Source organism: Enhydra lutris, unplaced genomic scaffold (assembly GCF_002288905.1).
Source record: "Enhydra lutris kenyoni isolate GAN:26980312 unplaced genomic scaffold, ASM228890v2 scaffoldscaffold52, whole genome shotgun sequence".
Lineage (NCBI taxonomy): Eukaryota > Metazoa > Chordata > Mammalia > Carnivora > Mustelidae > Enhydra > Enhydra lutris.
In genome coordinates this window covers 13,840,734-13,860,551 of record NW_019154136.1, presented here as the reverse complement: position 1 = coordinate 13,860,551, position 19,818 = coordinate 13,840,734, and the positions used below count along the sequence as shown (strand labels likewise).

Genomic DNA, 19,818 nt, shown 5'->3' with positions numbered 1-19,818 from the left:
GCCAGAATTTACCACGTTGTACTCGTAACACTGGGAATGTTGCTGTGCGTAAACTCCACGCCCATAACCAGACCAAGAAGGGGTGGGTCATTCAGGAAGCTCGGAGGAAATGACAGAATGGGAAAAACGACAAGACAGGAACACACACGAGAGCGGAATCACGAGATGAGAAAATAAAGCCGTAACCCACTGAGCCGACCTCCGAGCTCATCGGAGAAACAACCTAAGTCCATCTCCGCCGTGAGCAGACACGAAAAGAAGCAGAAGCAAATAACCGCACAAACGAAGGTCACACACCCAGATCTGGTACAGGTTTTAAAAACGATACAAGAAAAGGAACAATGTTCAAGTAACAAATGTGTAAGTCATACAAACAACCGTTTTAGAACATGATTGATGAAAATTTACTAAAGAAATTAAAACCCCAAACAGAGCCAACATCGAGGGACGTAAACGCCGGGAGGAGTCCAACTTTCTGCGCAGAGAACGTGCACCGCGGCCTGGGGAGAACAGCTACGCACACAGAACTATGCAGACGTCGCCCTGAACCAGCATCGCTGAAATCCCACCAATAACGTGTCAGCAAACCCACAGAAATGGAAACCAGACAGGGCCCAGGGCACCCCTTCGCACATCTGACCGCCAGACGGCAGGTACGGGACCACGTTCTCCGCTCGGGCTCATGACGAGTCAGTCCCGCCATCATCCGTGTGCTGAGCCCGAGTGCTGAGACGAAACCGCCCTTGTGGAGGGGAACCTGGGAACACGAGACAGTATGCTACGTGCATGTGTCCTGTCACCCACGAACCCTACTTACACAACAGTCCCGAGACAGGGACGGGATGTGAAATGACGCGCACACCCGATGCTTGGTGCCCTGTCCCCATGAGGGTCCCACGGACCCTCCCTGTGTCCCCCCGAGGAACCGGCGGCCCCTCCCTGTTTCAGCACATCCCCACGATGGACCTACGCCCCCCCCCGCGTCCCCAGGATGATACAACGGCCCCTCCCTGTGTCCACGCATCCCCAAGAGGCGCCCACAGCCCCTCTCTGCGTCCGTCCGCAGGTCCCCACGACGGACCCGCGGCCCCTCCGTGGGGGAGGGTGAACGCAGACTATGGCTCTCCCCACAGCTCAGGGCTATGCATCTGCAGGAAGAAAGGGGCACTAACCACCAAGCCCTGGCTGTGCAAAGTACAGGGAATCCCGCCAGTCCCCGCGCTAACACGTTCGTGTTTTAATTCCCGCGGCACAGACGCGTGAGGGACCCACAGGAGTCACTGTAGCTCCTTGAGTCCGTGTGCTATGAGCAGGAAGCGTAAAAAGGCCCATCGGTTCTTTGAAAGTCTGTGAAGGACCCGGCACCGTGCGTGTTACCGGAGTCTGGCAGACGGCACAGTGTGCGGCTGTGTGTGCCCAGCTCCCAGCAGTCACGCCACCGTAAGAAAGCAAGTTCGCTCTGCAAGCGCTCTTCGGGCTGCACCATGTGCCGGGCGGGTCACCCTGGGTCTCCTGGACGCTTCAGTGAAAGTGTGAAAATCTGCTTCTTACCACCAAAACCAGCTTCTTCCCCAGCCAATGGGCCAAGCGATTTCAGCTCTGGGAAAGCCCACGGTCTCGGACGGACGTTCGCACAGGTAACAGATGCGGCAGCCGGAGATCGGGCAGTTTTGCTGGCCGAGTTCTGGAAGAAACATGACAGGGCGCGTGCGGGATCTGTGGGAACATGAACGGCCGCAGAGGAATGCGGACCGCGGGAACCCTGCTGTTGGCGCAGGGCAAGGAGCCGTGCGTGTGGCCCGGAGGAAGTCAGCGAGGGCCAATGACCGACACAGACGTGGCTGCGAGGGATACTCAGGCGCGTCCCAGGGGACGTGACGCCAGGAACAAGCGTCACGGAAGGGAACTCTCCAAGACATTTCACAACGGTGAAAGCACAAAGGGTACAAGGTCGGACGTGAGCCCGACTCAGGAGCAGGACAAGAGCCAGGCACAGAAGAGGGGCTCACGCTTCCGTATACCAGGCGACACAGGGACGAGCCCCACTCAAGCATCATTTGCTAATGTTTTACAAAGAAGTACGACACCAGCTTTCAGAATTTCTAACATTTTGACTGACGGTGCCACCCAAGTTGGTCTATGTTTTCCGTTTCCCCATGCGTTTATAGGAAACTACAGGAAAGTTTCTAATGTCTTGACAAACACGTTTTAAAAGTTCCAGAACACTCGTGACTTCCCCCGGATCACACAGACCTGCGCGGCTTCAGCTTGCACGGTCAGTAGTGTTTACAGTCCACACTGTGGTACCTCGCGAGGGCCGCCTGGACAGACACGGCATGAGCGCCACGATACCATGTTCGCTGAGAAGATACCCACGTGGAGGACAGCGCGCTACTTTCTCCTCAGCAAAGCATGAAATTAGTTACGTATGCACACTTCCACATCACGTAAGCATTTCGTAACCTACGTTTATGTCCATACGTTTGCTCGTACTGAAAAACCAAACAGTAAAACAGTAAACCAAAACTGCGACCCTTCCTTCTGGGCAGAGGAAAAAAACACGGGGAAACAGGCACAGAATGTGTACTTCTCTGAATATGTCTGATTTTTGGGTTTGGCCTTGGAACCATGCATGTTTCTACACACTTAGAAAACAACACTTACAAAAAACTTTACGAGCCCAAGTCACCAAGGAAGAGAACATTTCTGAACTCTTGCTCTAAGACAAGTATTCCTCTAACGTCAAAAGCAGACAAAGGGGTCACAAAACTGCAATCAGTGCTTTTTATGAATACGAACGGAGCCAAAATCATCAACAAAATCCGGGCAGACAGAATCCAGGAACATAGGAGAACGACTGTGCACCTGGGCCACATGGGACGTATTCGAGGTTGGTTTAATGCTGGCACGAGCGGCTCGCAGAATACACTGTATCCGTAGAATGAAACACCAAAGCCATCCGCGCAGATGCAGAAAACGCTGGGACCAATCCAACATCCTTTCCAAGTAAACACCCAGCACACAAGCAGTGGAAAGAAACGTCCTCAGCCTGATAAAGGTGCTGTGAAAACCTCACAGCTACATCACGTTTTGTGGTGGAGGAGCGGATACTTTCCCCAGAAGAGTGGAATGACACAGGATACCCCACGCTCCCATTTCTCTCCAGCGCCGCGCGGGAGGTGTCCCACAGTGGCCAGGCATGGGGACATAACAGCAGACACACACTGGGAAGGAGGAAGCCCACCGCTGCTGCTTGTCGGTTCCTACTCTACGGAACGTTAACGGATCCACCAAGCGACGTTACAACACAGACGTGAGTTCGTGAGGACACAGGACACGAGAGAAATACACAATAGTCAACTGCATTTTTACACACTTGCAACGAACAACCTGAACATCAAGTTTAGGAAACAATCCCACTGGTAAACCACCCAAAAGAGTAAAAAGCTCTGAACACATTCAACAAAAGGCGTGCAAAGCACACTTGGAACCACAGAGCGCTTCTGAAAGGAAAAGTGTAATTACAGGGAGAGAAGCTTCTGCACGTGGATCAGAAGACACAACATGAAGGTGGCAGCGGTCTGCGAACTGATGTACACACCAACATGACCCTTAACAGGGGAGCTGCTGGCCTCTCTGTAGAAACCAACGAGCTGACCCCAGAAATCACACGGCGTGACAAGCAGCCCCAGGGAGCCCCGGCCATCCTGAACAAGAACAAAGTCGGAGGAGCTACACTTCCCTGTCTGCAAACTTAGTACCAAGCAACAGTGATGAAGACGGTGTGGTCTTGGCTGACAAACGGAAATACGGGTCTATGCGGCAGAGTGAGAACCCAGCGATACACCCTCACCTCACGATCAAGTCATTTCCCATGAGGGAGACCAGTCCACGTGGAAAGACAAATCCTCTACAGACATGGTGCGGGGACGCCTTGATCTGCACACGGAGAAGACCCAGTTGTGCCCAACGTCACTCCTCACAAACGCCAACTTGTAACAAACCCGAGACATACGCGTAAGAGGTGGAACTACACAACCCGCAGGAAAAGAAAGACTAAATCTTCATGACCTTCGCTTTGGTGAGGACTTCTCCAACAGGACGCCAAAAGCACAAGAAACAAATGTAAAAGTAGATAAAATGAAGCATGTCACAATGAAAACCTAAATGCCACCCAAGCGTGTACAATGACCCAACCACTGGGAGGAACGGTGTGTGCACCACGTATCTGGTCACAGACTCGTGTCGACGACACACAAAGTACTCTTAGAATTCAACAACGGCACGACAACCACGTGGGCAAAGGATGGGAACAGACACTTGTGCAGAGATGTACACACGGACAACAAGCACGTGAGGAGACGCGCACAATCGTCCGTCGGCAAGAAAACCACACATCGATCCCAGAATGAGACACCAGTGCCCACGCACCGGGGTCAGCGTCTCTCATCCGAGAAGGGGACACAGCGGAACCCCTTTCACGGCCGGTGGGCACGGAAACGGGGCGGGTGTTTGCAGACATGCAAGTGGTCCCACAGGCAGCTGCACAGCATTTCCGCAGGAGCCTGCACGAGCACTCCCAGCTGCGCACCCAAGAGAAAGGTCACGTGTGCACAAGACACCTCAGGGTGCATGTTCCCAGCAGCCAGGACAACAGCAACATCCAAGAACGGTCGCCTGGGAAAACACCGCACGTCAGAGCAAAGAAGGATGCGCAGATGCGTGCCCACATGGAGCGCACTCGGAAAACATGCTCCACGCAGGGAGCCCCACTCGGGAAAGCGTGTGTACACGATGTCCAAAACGGGCCGATGCACGGAGACGGGGAGCAGGAGGGAGGGAGGCAGGCAACCGTCTCGGAGGGAAGACTGTGTCCTAAAACAAAGCACGGGGTCGACGGCACAGCTCTGTGAGGACGCGAACACCCCTGAGCGCTGTGCTTTAAAAGGCTGGCTCGTGTGGTGCGTGAACTCTGTCTCAGGGACCGCGAGACAGACGGAAAGGCCAACCCCAAACACGGGAAGCAAAAGGTACACGAAGCTATTTAGCAGCTGGAGAAGAACGTTCCAGCGCGGCGCACACACCGGGCTACCGGCAGCCAAAGAGGAGGACATTCTCGCGTGGCGCATGCACCAGGTTCCCCGGAGGAAAGGAAGGAGAACGTTCTCCCACTGCGCACGCAACAGGGTCCCCGGCGGCCAAACAGGAGGACGGTCCCACGCCGCGCACACACCAGGCAACCCAGCGGCCCTGGAGGAGAACATTCTCGCGCCATGCACGCACCAGGCTACCTGGTGGCCAGCGAGGACGTCGTTCCCGTACCGCATGTGCAGCAGGCTACCCAGTGGCCACAGAGAACGTTCTCACGCTGCACGTACCGCACAGAGCGCTGGCTTCCAGACCACCGCGACCAGCCCCAGGAGACAAGGGCATGGGAGAGAGACAGGGAAAGCAGGAGGCACGCAGGCCACACAGGACATGAACAGGGGACACGCACTGACCCTGGGGAACACTGCACGCTGAGCTCACAACCACCTTCTCCTGCAGCGCGACCACCATGGGCCCCGTGGGCGGGCCAAGTCACATCCCAGGACGCGCCAGGTGCAGTGGGTGGCCACTCGGAGCGGAGGATGGGCTGGGCCACCAGGAACCCTCGCGCGCTGCCACGAGCTCCAGCCGCTGCGCTGCGGCTGAGCCAACCTGGGCTCCGTGACTGGGGAGGGGAGGCGTCCCCCTTCCTGCAAGCACACTGCGGTGGCGGTGGGCACCGAGACGCGGGTCCAGAACACAGCACTCGTGGGGGGGGGGGGGCGCATCAGTGACTGGGGAGGACGCCCCTGGCAGGACGGCACACAGAAACTGCACGGGCCACGTCCCACGTGCACGTATAAACACGGACACTCCGGGGACACGCTGTCCGGACGAGACCGCAGCGCGGCACAGCATGGCTGCTGAGCTGAGAGTCACACACCGCATAGAGCACACACGGACTGGGCTGCATGTTCACGCACTCCGGAGAAACGGCACCTCGCCCGGGACAGGCACAGGGCCACGTGGGTGCACGGGAAGGCCTGGGTTCAGCCTCTGGGGACGCTCCCTGGAAGACGCAGGCATTAACACTCGCTGACCCGGACCATGACCCGGGACGTGCGTCCTTTAGGATGGAGGACCAACGTTCCCACAGAACCCTACTTGTGCTTCAGAATGGAAGCAAGTAGGAACCAGAGCAGCCCAGCTGCACACACGTGGGGGCCCACCTTGGCCACTCGGCCCATGTCCTCCATTGTGGCTCTCTCGTGGGGGAACTGCGCGAAGGTCCGTTCGATCTTGGTGATGATGGCATCGATGTTCACCGTGTCCTTGGGACGGCCTCTGGGAAAGTAGAACGTGGGAATGTTTTGGCTCGAGGCGGGTGGCAGGGGCTCCTCCTTCTTCGTCTGGACCTAGGACAGAAAACAGACGGCACCGGCATGAGAACCTGTGAGCCTCCATGTCTTCGCACTCACGCAGAGTTAGCAGGGGTGACCTGGTGGAAAGTAATTGCACCGAGCACCACATCGGACCCGAATTTGGACACACGACTGCCAACAATGCTCGCAGGAGGTCACACAACCCTCAAGTGAGCGCCACATCCACCGTGGGCCCCCTGCCGCACAGCTTCCTCCAGTCCTGCCTTGGGTGTGGCCCCTTAGGACAGGGACTGGGGATGCCCAAACTGACAGACGGGCTGGCACACATGCTTGTGGAGAACCTGCCGGGAGTCCTCCTGGGGGTCAGGACCAGACAGATGGCCACTAACGGGCACGTGAGTACATGCGGGAACGGCTGAGCTCACGTGTGCAGCATACACGGGGAGTCACCTGTTTCCACGGTACCCGTCATGGAGCGGGACACACCCACCATGCCAACCTGTGGGCGCCTCGCACAGAGAACCTGGCCCACAGCCATGTCCTCGCCACAGAGAACAGCACACAAGCCACAGCTTACGGTTCCCCTGCTTCCCGGTCGCGGCCCAGCATACAGCCCCCATGCTCCCGGGTCGCAGTCCACGACAGCCCCCGTGCTTCCCCGTCATGGCCCAGCACACAGTCCGGTCCCCGTGCTCCCTGGTTGCAGTCCACGACAGTCCCCGTGCTCCCCAGTCATGGCCCAGCATACAGTCCAGACCCTGTGCTCCCCAGTTGCAGTCCACGACAGTCACCGTGCTTCCCAGTCATGGCTCAGCACACAATCCAGTCCCCGTGCTCCCCGGTCAGAGTCCATGACAGTCCTCGTGCTCCCCAGTCATGGCCCAGCACACAGTCCATTCCCCATGCTCCCCGGTCACAGTCCACGACGGTCCCCGTGCTCCCAAGTCATGGCCCGGCACACAGTCCGGTCCCCGTGCTCCCTGGTCGCAGTCCACGACGGTCTCCATGCTCCCCACTCATGGCCCAGCATACAGTCCGGTCCCCGTGCTCCCTGGTCACAGTCCATGACAGTCTCTGTGCTCCTCAGTCATGGCTCAGCACACAGTCCGGTCCCTGTGCTCCCTGGTCGCAGTCCACGATGGTCACCGTGCTCCCCAGTCATGGCCCGGCACACAGTCCGGTCCCCGTGCTCCCTGGTCACAGTCCACAACGGTCCCCATGCTCCCCAGTCATGGCCTGGCACACAGTCCGGTCCCCGTGCTCCCAGGTCATAGTCCACGATGGTCCCCGTGCTCCCAGGTCACAGCCCAGCACATAGTCCGGTCCCCGTGCTCCCAGGTCACGGCCCAGCACACAATCCCCGTTCTCCCCGGATACACCTCAGAGACAGTCTTCTGTTATCCTCAGTCACACACCAGGGTCTGTCCCCGCTGTCCTCGGTCCCACGTCAGGACGGACCTGGACCCCCTCAGTCACACGTCAGGGACAGTCCTGTGTCTTCTTCAGTCACACGTCAGGTCCATCATCAGCTCATTCCCTGCACTCCTCAGGGCTCAGAGCCTGCGCGCCACCCCCCCCCCCCCCGACGAATGCACATCTTCACAACACGCGTCCTCTGTTCAGCCACCGTGGGAGACGGCAGTGTCCAGCTTCCACGTACGGAGAGCTAGTGGATGCAGCACTGCACGGAGAGATGATAACCAGGGGGAGCTCAGTGCAGGGCGGTGGGGGAGGGGAGGAGGAAAGGGGAGAGAAGGCAGGAAGGGGGGAGGGGAGGAGGGAAAGGGACAGAGGGAGGGGAGGGAAGGAGGAGGCAGGAGGGTGAGAGTCACGGGAAGGGGAGAGGAAGGGGGGGAAGGAGAGAGGAGGGAGGGAACAGGGTGGGAAGGGGCCACAAACTGAGGCTCAATGGACCAGGGACCTGGGGGCCACAGGTTTCCGTCTCTGCTGTGCAAACACATCTCCGGCGCGGCACCCGTCTCCCCATCAGCGGGAAGCCTTCCGAGCGCAGTGGCTACCCTCCCCTTCCAAGACCCTGGTGTGAGGGGAGGGTTCCTGCTCAGAAGGCTGGAGAACCACGGCACCCGGGGAGGGGGCAGGTGTGATGGGCTCCGGCACACACGCGTCACTGCCTGCCTCAGGGCCTTTGCACACACGATCCCGGACACCACCACAGTCCCTCACGCACCTCACCAAAGATCCCACTCGGATCCCGCCGGCCACAAAATCCACCCACCCCCATCCCGTCGCTCCTCCTCGGAGGGGTCACAGGAGGTCAAGAGGTCACCCTGAGCAGAGAACACCCCTCCCCCATCCATTCCCCCACGCCACACAGAGCACCAACAGTCCCAGCAGAACCCTGCGCACCTGCCCTTCCTGCATCCAACCCGCGGCCTCTTCAGCAGTGTCCGCAGGGCTCCCCAGGCTCCAGTCTGTCGGTGCCCCGAACAGGAGGGAGCGAGGCTGCCCCCAGGTCTGCACAGGGCAGCCCCCAGCAGTAGGGCTGCCAGAGCGCACGTCTCAGCGGGTTTCCCACAGGTAGCACGCCCTTCCCTTTGTTTCGGGCAGCTGCCACCCTCGAGAACACCGGCCACACGACGCGGCGTTGGCTGTGTCACCCTGAGTCCTTCCAGACCCGGAGCCTGCCTGTCTCCTGGGAGGGCAGGGACCTGAGAGCCGAGCCGCTCAGCGAGCAGGGTCTGCCCTCACCACTGCGCGAGCCCGACGACACCGCGGCGTAGGAACCGCAGGAGTACAGCCCGGCCGCTGAGATTCTGGGTGAGCTCTCTTCGTGCAGGGTCCGATCCCAGGTGCCCAGACCAGCCCTTCTGCTCAGAGTCCCTCCACGCCCCGCACAGAGTACCTGACAAACATTTAAGAGCACCCATGCCCCGCCCCACCAGGAAAGGAAGGCACCCTCGGGCCACAGACACCCCGAAGGGAGCCCGGTGAAGCCAGTGGCGTCCGTGCGGCCAAAACAACCACCTCTTCACAGCCCTGCCGAGGAGCTCAGGGGTCTGGACACGAAGTCCAGCATCCTGGAACGGGGCTGCCCCCCGAGCGCAGGTCCCAGAGAGCTGCCCCTCCCATGAGAAGGATGAGCCAGAAATAAATGCCCAGCGACCCCTGACCGTGAGGAATGAAAACGATGGGCTTCACACGTCCTGCTGCATCCACGAGCGGGGCATGGGGGCCACGGGGCGGAACATGCCCCGAGAACTCCGGGCCACGGCAGACGCTCACTCGGCTCACACGCCACGTTCACAGCATCCGGAGCGGGGAAGCTCCAGGGGCTCCGTCCGGCTCCGGATCTGACCCTTTTCTGCAAGGCGCCGTGTCCTCACATCCCGTATTTTGTCTCTGAGGACGCAAAGTGGCTCTGTTCCCTGTTCAAGGGGGCGGCAAGACAGGGACTCGCTCTCTGGGTTCTGTCCTGGGCTCCCCACACCTGACAACGCCCCAGAAGAGCCGCGTCTCAACCATGCCGGACAGGAGCTGGAACGACCCTCGGCCGAGGCTGACAGCAACGCCCCCACCTCTGATGATTTACAGAGTGACACCCATCGTTCACCCGACAGTCACGAGCATCGGACACTACCCTGGACCGCTGCTGGAGCTCGGATCCTAAACCCCTAACCCCGAGCGAGGACGAGACTGTTTTCTGCCTTCTGAGCCTCCCAGACACGGTCTGTTCTTCTCCCACAGCAGTGCTGTTCAGGAAAGTCTGCTGTCACTTTCTCTGGCTCATGGCTGATTTCTGTGAGAAGCCGAGGTCCCTGCTGGCTGGTCCCGTGGGACCCTCCCCTGGGTGCCTGCACTTAGCCAGCCCGTATCAGTCTGGATAACCCCAAAATCCTCTAGCCAAAACCGTACTGGTGCACCAGACTGGTGCGGCCTGAAAGGAGGAAGATCTGCCCCAGGAAACCATCGTCATCTCAGGACCCATAAAACTGCCCGAAGTCCCACGGAAAAGGAGCAACTCCCAAACTCACACGTCCCCATGCAAACAAGGTGCCAGGAGGGACAGAGCAGGACGGAACCCACCAGCTTCAGATGCCGGTGTGACCACACCCAGGACCCACGCGCTTCCCCTGGCTCAGATCACAGAAGCAGGAAGTCTGAAGATGGAAGGGTGAGTCCACGGAACACAGACCCCAGTAACACGGCAAGAGCACACGTACAGACAACGCATGTGGGGGATGGCGGGGTGGACGGAGCACAGCTGAGGACAGGTGTGGGGAAGCGGGGGGGGACAAAAGGCAGAGGTCAGAAGGCCACCCGGGGTGGGGGCGTGGGGGGGCGTGCGGAGGCGCACCCTGAGTCCTGGGTTCCCGGTGCTCCCCACACAGCCCCGGTAAAGGGAATCCCGCACAGATACAGGGGAATGGAGCCGCCGGACAGCAGACACCACCAGCACATCCTCCAAAACAGCCGGGATGAAACACAGCCCAGTGGGGTCCTCTTCAGCGCAGCAAGGAATCAGACAGCGGGCACGTTCTGGAGAGGCGACACCGCACCAGCCAGGGCGGCCCCGGGGTAGGGCCGTGCAATCTGCGGCTCTGCCCTCGGGGAGGCCGGCCGCTGGGAGGTGGTCCCTGCGACCAGAACAAACGCAAAACACACTGAGAAGTGAGCTGTCGGCAGACCCCGGTTTGCGGACTCGCAGGGTCTCGATCCCTCAAACCCCCGCACACGGGTTGGCGGACTCGCGGCGTCTCCGACCGCGCACGAGTTGGCGGACTCGCAGGGTCTCCGTACGCACACGGGTTTGCGGACACGTGGGGTGTCCGTCCGCGCACGAGTTGGCGGACTGGCGGGGTCTCCGTACGCACACGGGTTTGCAGACACGTGGGGTGTCCGTCCACACGCATGGGTTTGCAGACACGCGGTGTCTCCGTCCACGCATGTCCATCCGTCCGCATGTACGAGTTCGCGGACACACAGAGTCTCTGTCCACGTGCACAGGTTCGCAGACATGCGGGGTCTCCGTACGCACGTGGGAATTTGCGGACACGTGGGGTGTCCGTCTGCACACATGGGTTCACGGACACGCAGGGTCTCCGTCAGCACACACGGGTTTGCGGACACGTGAAGTGTCTGTCCGCACGCACGGGTTCGTGGACACGCAGAGTCTCCGTCCACGTGCACAGGTTCTCGGACACGCAGTCTCTGCACACACAGGTTCACGGAGATGCAGGGGAGGTGGTGCTGGAGCGAAGCTCACCCACGTGCAAGCTCTGAGTGAGCAGGGAGGAAGCACAAGGGCAGCGGTGTGTTGGGGTGTGGGCGGGGAGTACGAGGACCAGGACCGCTTAAACCGGGAACAAGCACGTAGCTTGGCTTCTTTTCAAAAGCGCTGTGGGCAGCAGAGCATGAAGACGGGACAAACCGCGGCGTCTCCGGGAGTTCGACGGTAAAGACTGTGACAGACAAAGGTGAGCAGGTGACAGGTCCAGTGTGTGTCGGGAAGGCTACACGGCAAGAGTGCGAGAGCAGGAGACACACAACCTAACTCAGCCCACAGATACTCCTACGGTGCATGTGGGTTAAATGCTCCGGTCACAGAGCAGACACCCATGGGAAAAAGATCGTATGTCTTTGTAAGACACCCACGTAACACATACAAGCACACACTGAAAAGTTTTTAAACTGTGGACCTACGGGCCCGCAGTGGCCCTCACCAGGGTCGTGTGTGGCTGCAGGGCGGTCGACACGGCCCAGTGATGACCTGCAGATCCGCACCATGGTGCAGGCGCGACACGGAAGCCCCAGGAGCTGGACGGCCCATGGAGCCCCGGTACCCACAACCTGGGCTGGGCGGGGCTGCACCCAGAGCATTGGCACCCACGACCTAGGCTGGGCTGGCGTGTGCACGCAGCCTCGGCACCCAGACCTGGGCCAGAGCCTGCAGGCTTAGCCCCCAGGGCAGAAACGCTGCTGGGGACAGACTGATGAGCCGCAAGGAAGGAGGCTGAGCTTCCCCTCCCCGGGTGCGGATGACAAGTGTACCGCACAATGAGACACGAAACAGCCTGGTGTGGACACGGAAGATTTACGGGTTTAATCTCCTGGACATAAATAGCCCGTGGCCCGAGCACAGCTGCAGGACGCACATTCTTGTCCGGCACACGGGGCGCCGTTGGGAGCCGGCCACCTCCCGGTCCGCAGAGCAGGCCTCAGCAGATTCCGCAGGAAACGTAGGGGCCGTTCCCTGACCTCCAGGAGATGCAGCCCGATATCTGTTACAAACAGGAAAGCAACAAAGGCACGTGCGAGTGTGCGAGAATTCCACAGTGGGGCTCGGGACTCAGAGTCGAGGCCTGGGCACCCGGCTTCCCGGGCACCGCGCCTTCAGTCCTCCTGGACGCACGGTGAGGGCAGGCTTCAGGCGGCCCAGAGCTCCCTGATAAAGATGGCACCTCCCCACGGAGAGCTATTTCTGGAGAGAGCAGTGACTCCTCATAAGGCCATAAAGCAAGAGGACGCCGCCGGCCGCCCAGCACACGCACAATGGGGCCGTCCTGTCCACGTGGGGGTGGACACAAGGTCCCGCCGAAGCCACTGCTGCCTCCAGGTGGGAGCCAGCAAAAGCAATCCACGCTGCGTTTCTGCGGCCGCTCCTGCTCTGAGCACTGGGCTCGGTGGTCATAGGTCACAGTCACAGGTCCCAGCCCTCAGCTGGGACGTCGAAAGTGACCCTCGCCCAGAGCACCGGCACAAGACACACAGCAAAAGCCAGGAGTCGGGACAACACCAGGCCAGGCAGAGGCACCCCGGGCATGGGCGGCTCAGCTCACAGGACCCCAGGGCTGGCCCTGACCTGAGACACAGATGCGTCGTGCTACCTGGGACAGGACTGGGGAGCCCGGTGGGGAATTCCCAGGGAGCCTGCACGCACTTATGGCCAGGAGAGGAGGGCCCCGCAGGCCACGAGACTGAGTTTGCACGCACTGAGACGCCGTGGCCAGGAGAGGAGGGCCCCGCAGGCCGCGAACTCTCTGCTTCCGTGGACCACTTCCCGCCACACGGCAGAGGCTCACTACTGAGACCTGCAGAGGACATACTGGACACACACAGGAGTCCCGGGGTCAGAGTTTAACACAGAGGAACCGAAATGACGAAATGACCACTGCCTAGGTCTACCTCCACGCAGGCTCGTGCAGACGCCCTTTCCACATCAGAAGGTTCTGGGCGCCCACATTGTCAGGTGCGCATGGGGGCTGGACAGCAAGCTCAGAGGACACGGAGCCAGGCGGAGCTGGCCAGGCAGTGCGTTAGGACAAGGCCTGTGTCCAATGCTCACCAGCTCCCGGGACATCCGTTCAGCTCCACGCCCATGGGCAGAATGGGCACGGACAGTCTGGTCTCCACAAAGCCTAGAAGACAGGGCTGGAAACGTGGATGATGTCGCACCACCACTCCATGCTGGCCAGGAAGTACCATGAACAGGACACCGCGTCCACAGCCTCACAGACATGGGGTGGGGGTCACATCAACCTCCTGGGACCCTGAGAGTGTGGGTCGAGGGTGCGAGCCCTCCCTGGACCCGTGACCCCCTTCAGACTAAGGCCCTACTCAGTGTCCGGCACGGCCTGAGCCACAGGCCACGCTGTCTCCAGAAGAGGTCAGCTCATGGCCCAGGAGAGTCACCAGGAGATGGCATCACAGCAGTCCACACGTGACCATTCTGAGAGCCTGTCCGTCCATGCAGAGGACCCCCCAGGGAGGCTGGACAGGATGGGCGGTACAGGACCAGGGCAGTGACACAGCACAAGACAGGGGAGCCCGAGGCACCCCCGAGTGTACACGCTGGAGTGAGGGGACGGAGATTCACCACCAGGGGAAAGGGGGAGGCTAGGGTCCCCGCTGAGACAGGGGCAGGCAGCAGAGCAGCCGTGCTGGGCCAGGTAGGGTCCCTGACTCAGGGACAGCGCAGCCAAGCTTCTGGGAGTCCCTGTGCCACGCAGCATGTGTGCAAGGCCCTGGAGCCCCGGGGAGGGCAGGCAGGAGTGTCCATGCAGTGAGTAGCACAGTGAACCCATGGCCTGCAGACCCACAGCCACAGTCCAGACACTCCTCTGACCCCGAGTACAGGGGACACGCGCAGCTAGCCGGACAGCCACATGCGAGGCACATCCTACACCATCTGCCCCTCAAACCCCCAACTGTCTCCGCTCCATCCCTCCCCAATCTCATTTCCCCCTCCCCCTCCCCCAACCTCTACCTCCTTTCCCCATCCCCTCCCCCATCCCCGTATGCCCATGTTGCTCTGAATCTCATTTCCCAACCCTCCACCTCGCCACACCCTCATTCCCCATCTCTTCCCCAATGTCATGTCCTTGTCTCGTCCTCCACCCCCACGGCCCCATCTCTCCTTGAATCTCATTTCCCCCTTCCCCATCCTATACCTGCTCATGTGTCCCTTAATCTCACTCCCTCCCACCCCCACCCCTACAGGTGCCCAGGCCCCATCTCTCCCCAGTCTCGTTTTCCCTTCCCCCATCCTCCACCTCCTTCCCACAGCCCCATCCCCCACCCTTCCCCAACCCCATTTCCTCCACCCCTCCCCCAGCCTCCCATCCCCTCCAATCACCGTACAGGACTCCCCCATCTTCCTCCTAGTCATCAGGGTCCCCACCACGCTCATGGCCCCAGGCCACCACCGGCATGTGCTGACCTGCCCAGGGCCCTGTCCAGATCCACACTTAGATGCCCTGGGCTGAATAAGGCGGAACTACCCCCTCTTCCCGCAACGCTCCCCTACAAGAAGCCCCGTCTGATCCACCCCCCCCACCTTAGAGAACACTCCCGCGACCCCAGACACACGCTCACGCCCGCAGAACACCACTGAAGCACATGTCCTGTAACATGAAACACTTTCCCTGCTGAAGGAATTCATAGAATTTCTCTCTCCAACAGTGGTGCTGGTGTAAACGGGGTCATTCTAAAACAGACTCTCCAGAACCGGTTCTGCCAGGAGCCAGGCCCCCTGAGGGCAAGTCACCATGACTTTCCGAGCCAATCCCGCAAACACCCTAGGGAACCACCTCAAAGAAACCACCAAACATCCATCTTCCTGCTGGGTGAGAGGACATCAGCCCGTGGCCGATTCCACTTTCACCGTCTCAGAGACCCCAAACACACGTTCCTCAGAAACAAGGAACAAACGTTCAGCACAAACCACCTGAACACACAATTTCCAAACCGGGAAGACACAGCCAGACACACACTCAGAAGGTGTGTGAACGCTAACATGGGATCCGAAAGAAACTCCAGGTACAGAATCAGCAAGAGCAGGTCTTTTTCTCATCCGCAAAACAGCGCTGTTTGATTCTGTGTGATGTTTTTGTCCTTACGCCGTACCAGGGCGCTAACTCCTCACGAGCAGGGACAACGCAAGTGTTCCATGTGGCAAGTGTCAGTGACCCAGACGCAAGCACACAGCGGGCCAGCCAGTGAGTGCAGGTCCGGCCTCCGGCCTGCGGCCCTGGCCCCCGCGTCCAGCACCCCCATCAACTCCCCTGTCCTGTCTCCCCCATCCCCAGCCAGTCCCCAGTCCTGTCTCCCCGTCCCCATCCAGGACCCCCGTCCTCGTCCTGTCTCCTCCTGTCTCCCCATCCCCAACCAGTCTCCCATGTCCCCATCCAGTCCCCGGTCCTGTCTCCCCCGTCTGCATCACTCCCCCATTCTGTCCCCCGTCCTGTCTCCGCTGCCCCCATCCTATCCCCAGTCCTGTCTCCCCCGGCACCGGGGCACCAGGCACCCGGGCACTACCCAGAGGCAGGCAGAGGGTGAGAGGTCGCACGGAAGCCTCAAGTCACAGAGCGACTGGGGAGCTCACGGGAAGTCTCAAGCCTTTTCAATTACGTGTTCCCCTTAAACCACCTGACAAGACACACAGAGACATAAAGCCAGGTTTGACGTCCCCGGCTCATGAAGATCACGGCAAAGTTCACACACAAGCCAATCTATGACCAAAAGCCACCCAGGCGTCCCCGGTCACACTGCGGTCTGCGCCTCCCTCCACACGGCACGTCTCAGACCGCGGCCGCAAGGGCAGGGAACCCGGCCGCGTCCACGGGCGTGGGGCAAGCGTCCCGCTCCGCACGAGGGTACAAGCCCCCAGTGTTTGTGACTAAGGCTGAACCACCAGCCAACGCTAAACCCCGTCTGCTCCGCGCTGCAGAGGGCCGCCGCGTCGCCGGCCCCCACACTCCAGCTTCCTGACTGCGTGCGGTTCTGCCACTGGAACCCCAGGAAGGGAAGCTGGGGCTTCCTTCTACGGAAGGCTTTCCCTAACACTCCACACGGGACACCTGGCTCTCCAGAGCCACGACACAGCTGTTCCGGGGGGCACATGGGGGGGACCCTGGGAGTACCAGCAGCCCCCAGTCTGTTCCAGGAGGGATGCACATGGGGGGGGGCGGGGGAGTACCAGCAGCCCCCCATCCATTCTGGGGGGGTGACATGCATGGGGGGACCCCGGGAGTACCAGCTGCCCCCCATCTATTGGGGAGGTGACGCGCATGGGGGTGGGGGACCTGGGAGTACCAGCAGCCCCCCATCCATTAGGGAGGTGACGTGCATGGGGGTGGGGGACCTGGGAGTACCAACAGCCCCCTCCTCAGTCCAGGCCTCAGCAGGGAGCTCAGGTGAGCAACACACAAGACGCACACAGCACACCTGCCCCACCTGGACCTGCTGGAAGGCCTTGAGCCTCTTCTTAAAGCGAGACGGCAGCACAAAGTCACAGCCGCGGGCCAGGGAGGCCAGCTCCTGCCTCAGGTCAGGGTCCTGGCGCAGGGACAGGTCCCGGAGCCGCATGTCGGCTCGCATGGGCCGCTGGGGGCCAGGCCAGGCACTGTGCTCGCGCTCTTGCTCTGACTCTCGGGGCTGGGCTGAGCCCGGGCCGGCAGGCTCGGGGTGGCGGCTGTGCCCGGCAGGACAGTCTGGGTGGCCGGGCTCAGCGCGCTCCATGCGTGGCCGGCCAGGCGCTCTGGGGGCCGGCCCTGGGCCGCTTGCATTCCACAGGCTGAGGAGGGCACATGGCTGCAGGGTGGGGGAGGCGGCCGCTCCTCCCCGCCGGCCCCTGGCTGTGCAGGAGGGAGCCGCTCCGGCCGGAGCTGTTCTAGCTGAGCTGCCGGTGGGAGTCCTGGACACAGCTCCCCGCTCAGTGACCCCGTCTTGTGGCTCAGTCCAGAGGGACAAGCGCGTAAACAGGTCTGCAAGGAGACATCTGGGGACGGCGCCTCTAGTTCTGCCGGGGGGGGGGGGGGACAGAAGCGTGCTCCAGAGAACTGAAGTGATCTGAGCAACTGCCTGCTAGTTAGTTAGCAGAGGCGGGGAGGGACGAGAGGAGGCGCTCTGCACAGAAGGGAAGTCTGTCCGGGACACAAGAGAACCTGTCACGGAGCTCTCGCCAGATCCCTGCTGGTCCCCACAAGCCCAGATGCAGCCAAAGCCGCTGCTTCCTCCTGAAACCGCACCAAAAACAAAGGGGTCCGCGAGCACCAGCCGCCCTCCCGGCACCGAAGACGAGACACAGTAAAGCACACAGAGTCCTCACATGTTTTCTTGTCACAAGGGCGGGTGGGGGAGTATTCGGGGTTTCAGAGTTTTCCTGCCATTCTGCACAAAGTAGAGAACACGGCATATAACTTAGATCGGGTAACTGAGCTTACACAGGATGTAAGCAACAAGGTAAAATGTCACTGGTCAGGTGTGTGAGATACAATGTAACGTCAGCTGTGCAGGGGTGAGAGTAACCACAGAAAGTAACAACACAGGATACAACGTACAGAACGCAGGACGTCACAGAAGACAGGTAAGGAAGGCCAAGGAGCAGAGCACCAGGCTCTGCAGATGGCATACGTAAGTGCCCTGTGGGTAACGCGGACCGGACTGTAGTGACTGGTCCTGCAGAGCACATGGGGTGGCTCCAAGCAGTGGGTTCCGGGATTGAATGAGGATGAGTTAACCCTCCCAGGCGCCTCCCCCTCCCTTCCCACCGCAAAGGAAAGACGTCCTGAGCAAGCAGACCCCACCTGTGCCCACGTTGGGTGTGGCTGGCACAAAGCCAAGGCACAAAAGTCCTGCTTGTGAGCCCAAGATGCTTTCAGGACGCTTATCCCAGAAGCGACACAGACATTAGCGTACACAGCAGCAAAGCAGAGCAGAACCTCATTGGCCAGACATCACCCCAACGTGAATCCCAGCACTCGCACGACTCAGACAGGGCCATGAAGACGGTGGGCAAAAAGGGATCCATCCCCATCCACCACCCCAAGAAAAGACTTGTAGATGCGCCCGTCATCAGAGCGTAAAGTTTTGTTCTCAGTACTAAGGGCACCAGAACAGCCGAGCAACGACACATGCACAGCCCAGAGAGCGGATGCCCGCACAGCCCCGAGGGAAGACGTCCGCACAGCCCGCAGCGAGCACACCCATAGAGCCTGCAGCAGGCACACCCGCACAGGCCACAGAGAGTGCACCTGCACAGCCTGTGGCGAGAGCACCCACACAGCCCGGAGCGAGCGCACCTGCGCAGCCTGGAGCATCACATCCTCGTGATGTAGCCCTGAGTACCCCTACCTCGTGACGTAGCTCTGTGCACCCCTACCTCCTCATGACGGAGCCCCTGTACACCCCTACATCTTCATGGAGCCCCCCGCACCCCTACCTCTTGTGAAACATCTACCTTCAAAGCACATGCACACAGGTTATATGTAAAGACTTTTTACGACTCAATAATAAAAAGATAATCTAACTGCAAAAACAGAAAAACATCTGAAGACACGCATCACGGTGGCCAAAGAGAAGCTGGTGGGGGGGGGGGAGCCTCTGTTTGACCAGAAGTGCCCTTAGCGTTTTATGAACATCAGACTTTACAGCCAGCATTGTATTTCCCGGTGCTTACAGTAGGTGAGAGCATCCCATCACCTACAGCACTGGCAGAGCTGCGTGAAGTCCCCAGGGTTAACACGCAGCTCCTCTCGCAGCGAGGAGCAGAAGGTGCTCTGACACATGGTGGCCACTAAGAGATCACTGGTGTTGTTACGTTCTAATCTACGTACACAGCAAATCGCCTTCCTCTCAGAGACACTGCGAGGGTCGGTCAACGAGGCAGAAGGTTACAGGGGTATGGACCACTGTGAGGGAAGGAGGAGGAAGGGGACCCTGGAGAGTCTGAACTAGCTGCTGGACGAGGTTACTGGAATACTGACCACTGCGGGGGAAGGTAAGAAGGGGACCCTGGAGAGTCTGAACTAGCCACTGGACAAGGTTACTGGGATACTGACCACGGCAGGGGAAGGAGGAGGTAGGGGGCCCAGGAGAGAGTCTAAACTAGTCGCTGGATGAGGTTACTGGGATACTGACCACTGCGGGGCAAGGTAGGAATGGGACCCTG

At 60.1% G+C, this 19,818-nt stretch overlaps 1 protein-coding gene across 1 annotated transcript in view; it reads right to left on the bottom strand.

The window, feature by feature from the left end:
• Positions 1–19,818, bottom strand: part of LOC111157091 (protein phosphatase 2 regulatory subunit B''beta) — a 51,338-nt gene that overhangs the window by 27,885 nt on the left and 3,635 nt on the right. Inside the window, exon 2 of the mRNA XM_022518324.1 lies at positions 6,258–6,443. Coding sequence (XP_022374032.1) covers positions 6,258–6,443 — 186 coding nt within the window. The remainder of the gene's footprint in view (positions 1–6,257; positions 6,444–19,818) is intronic.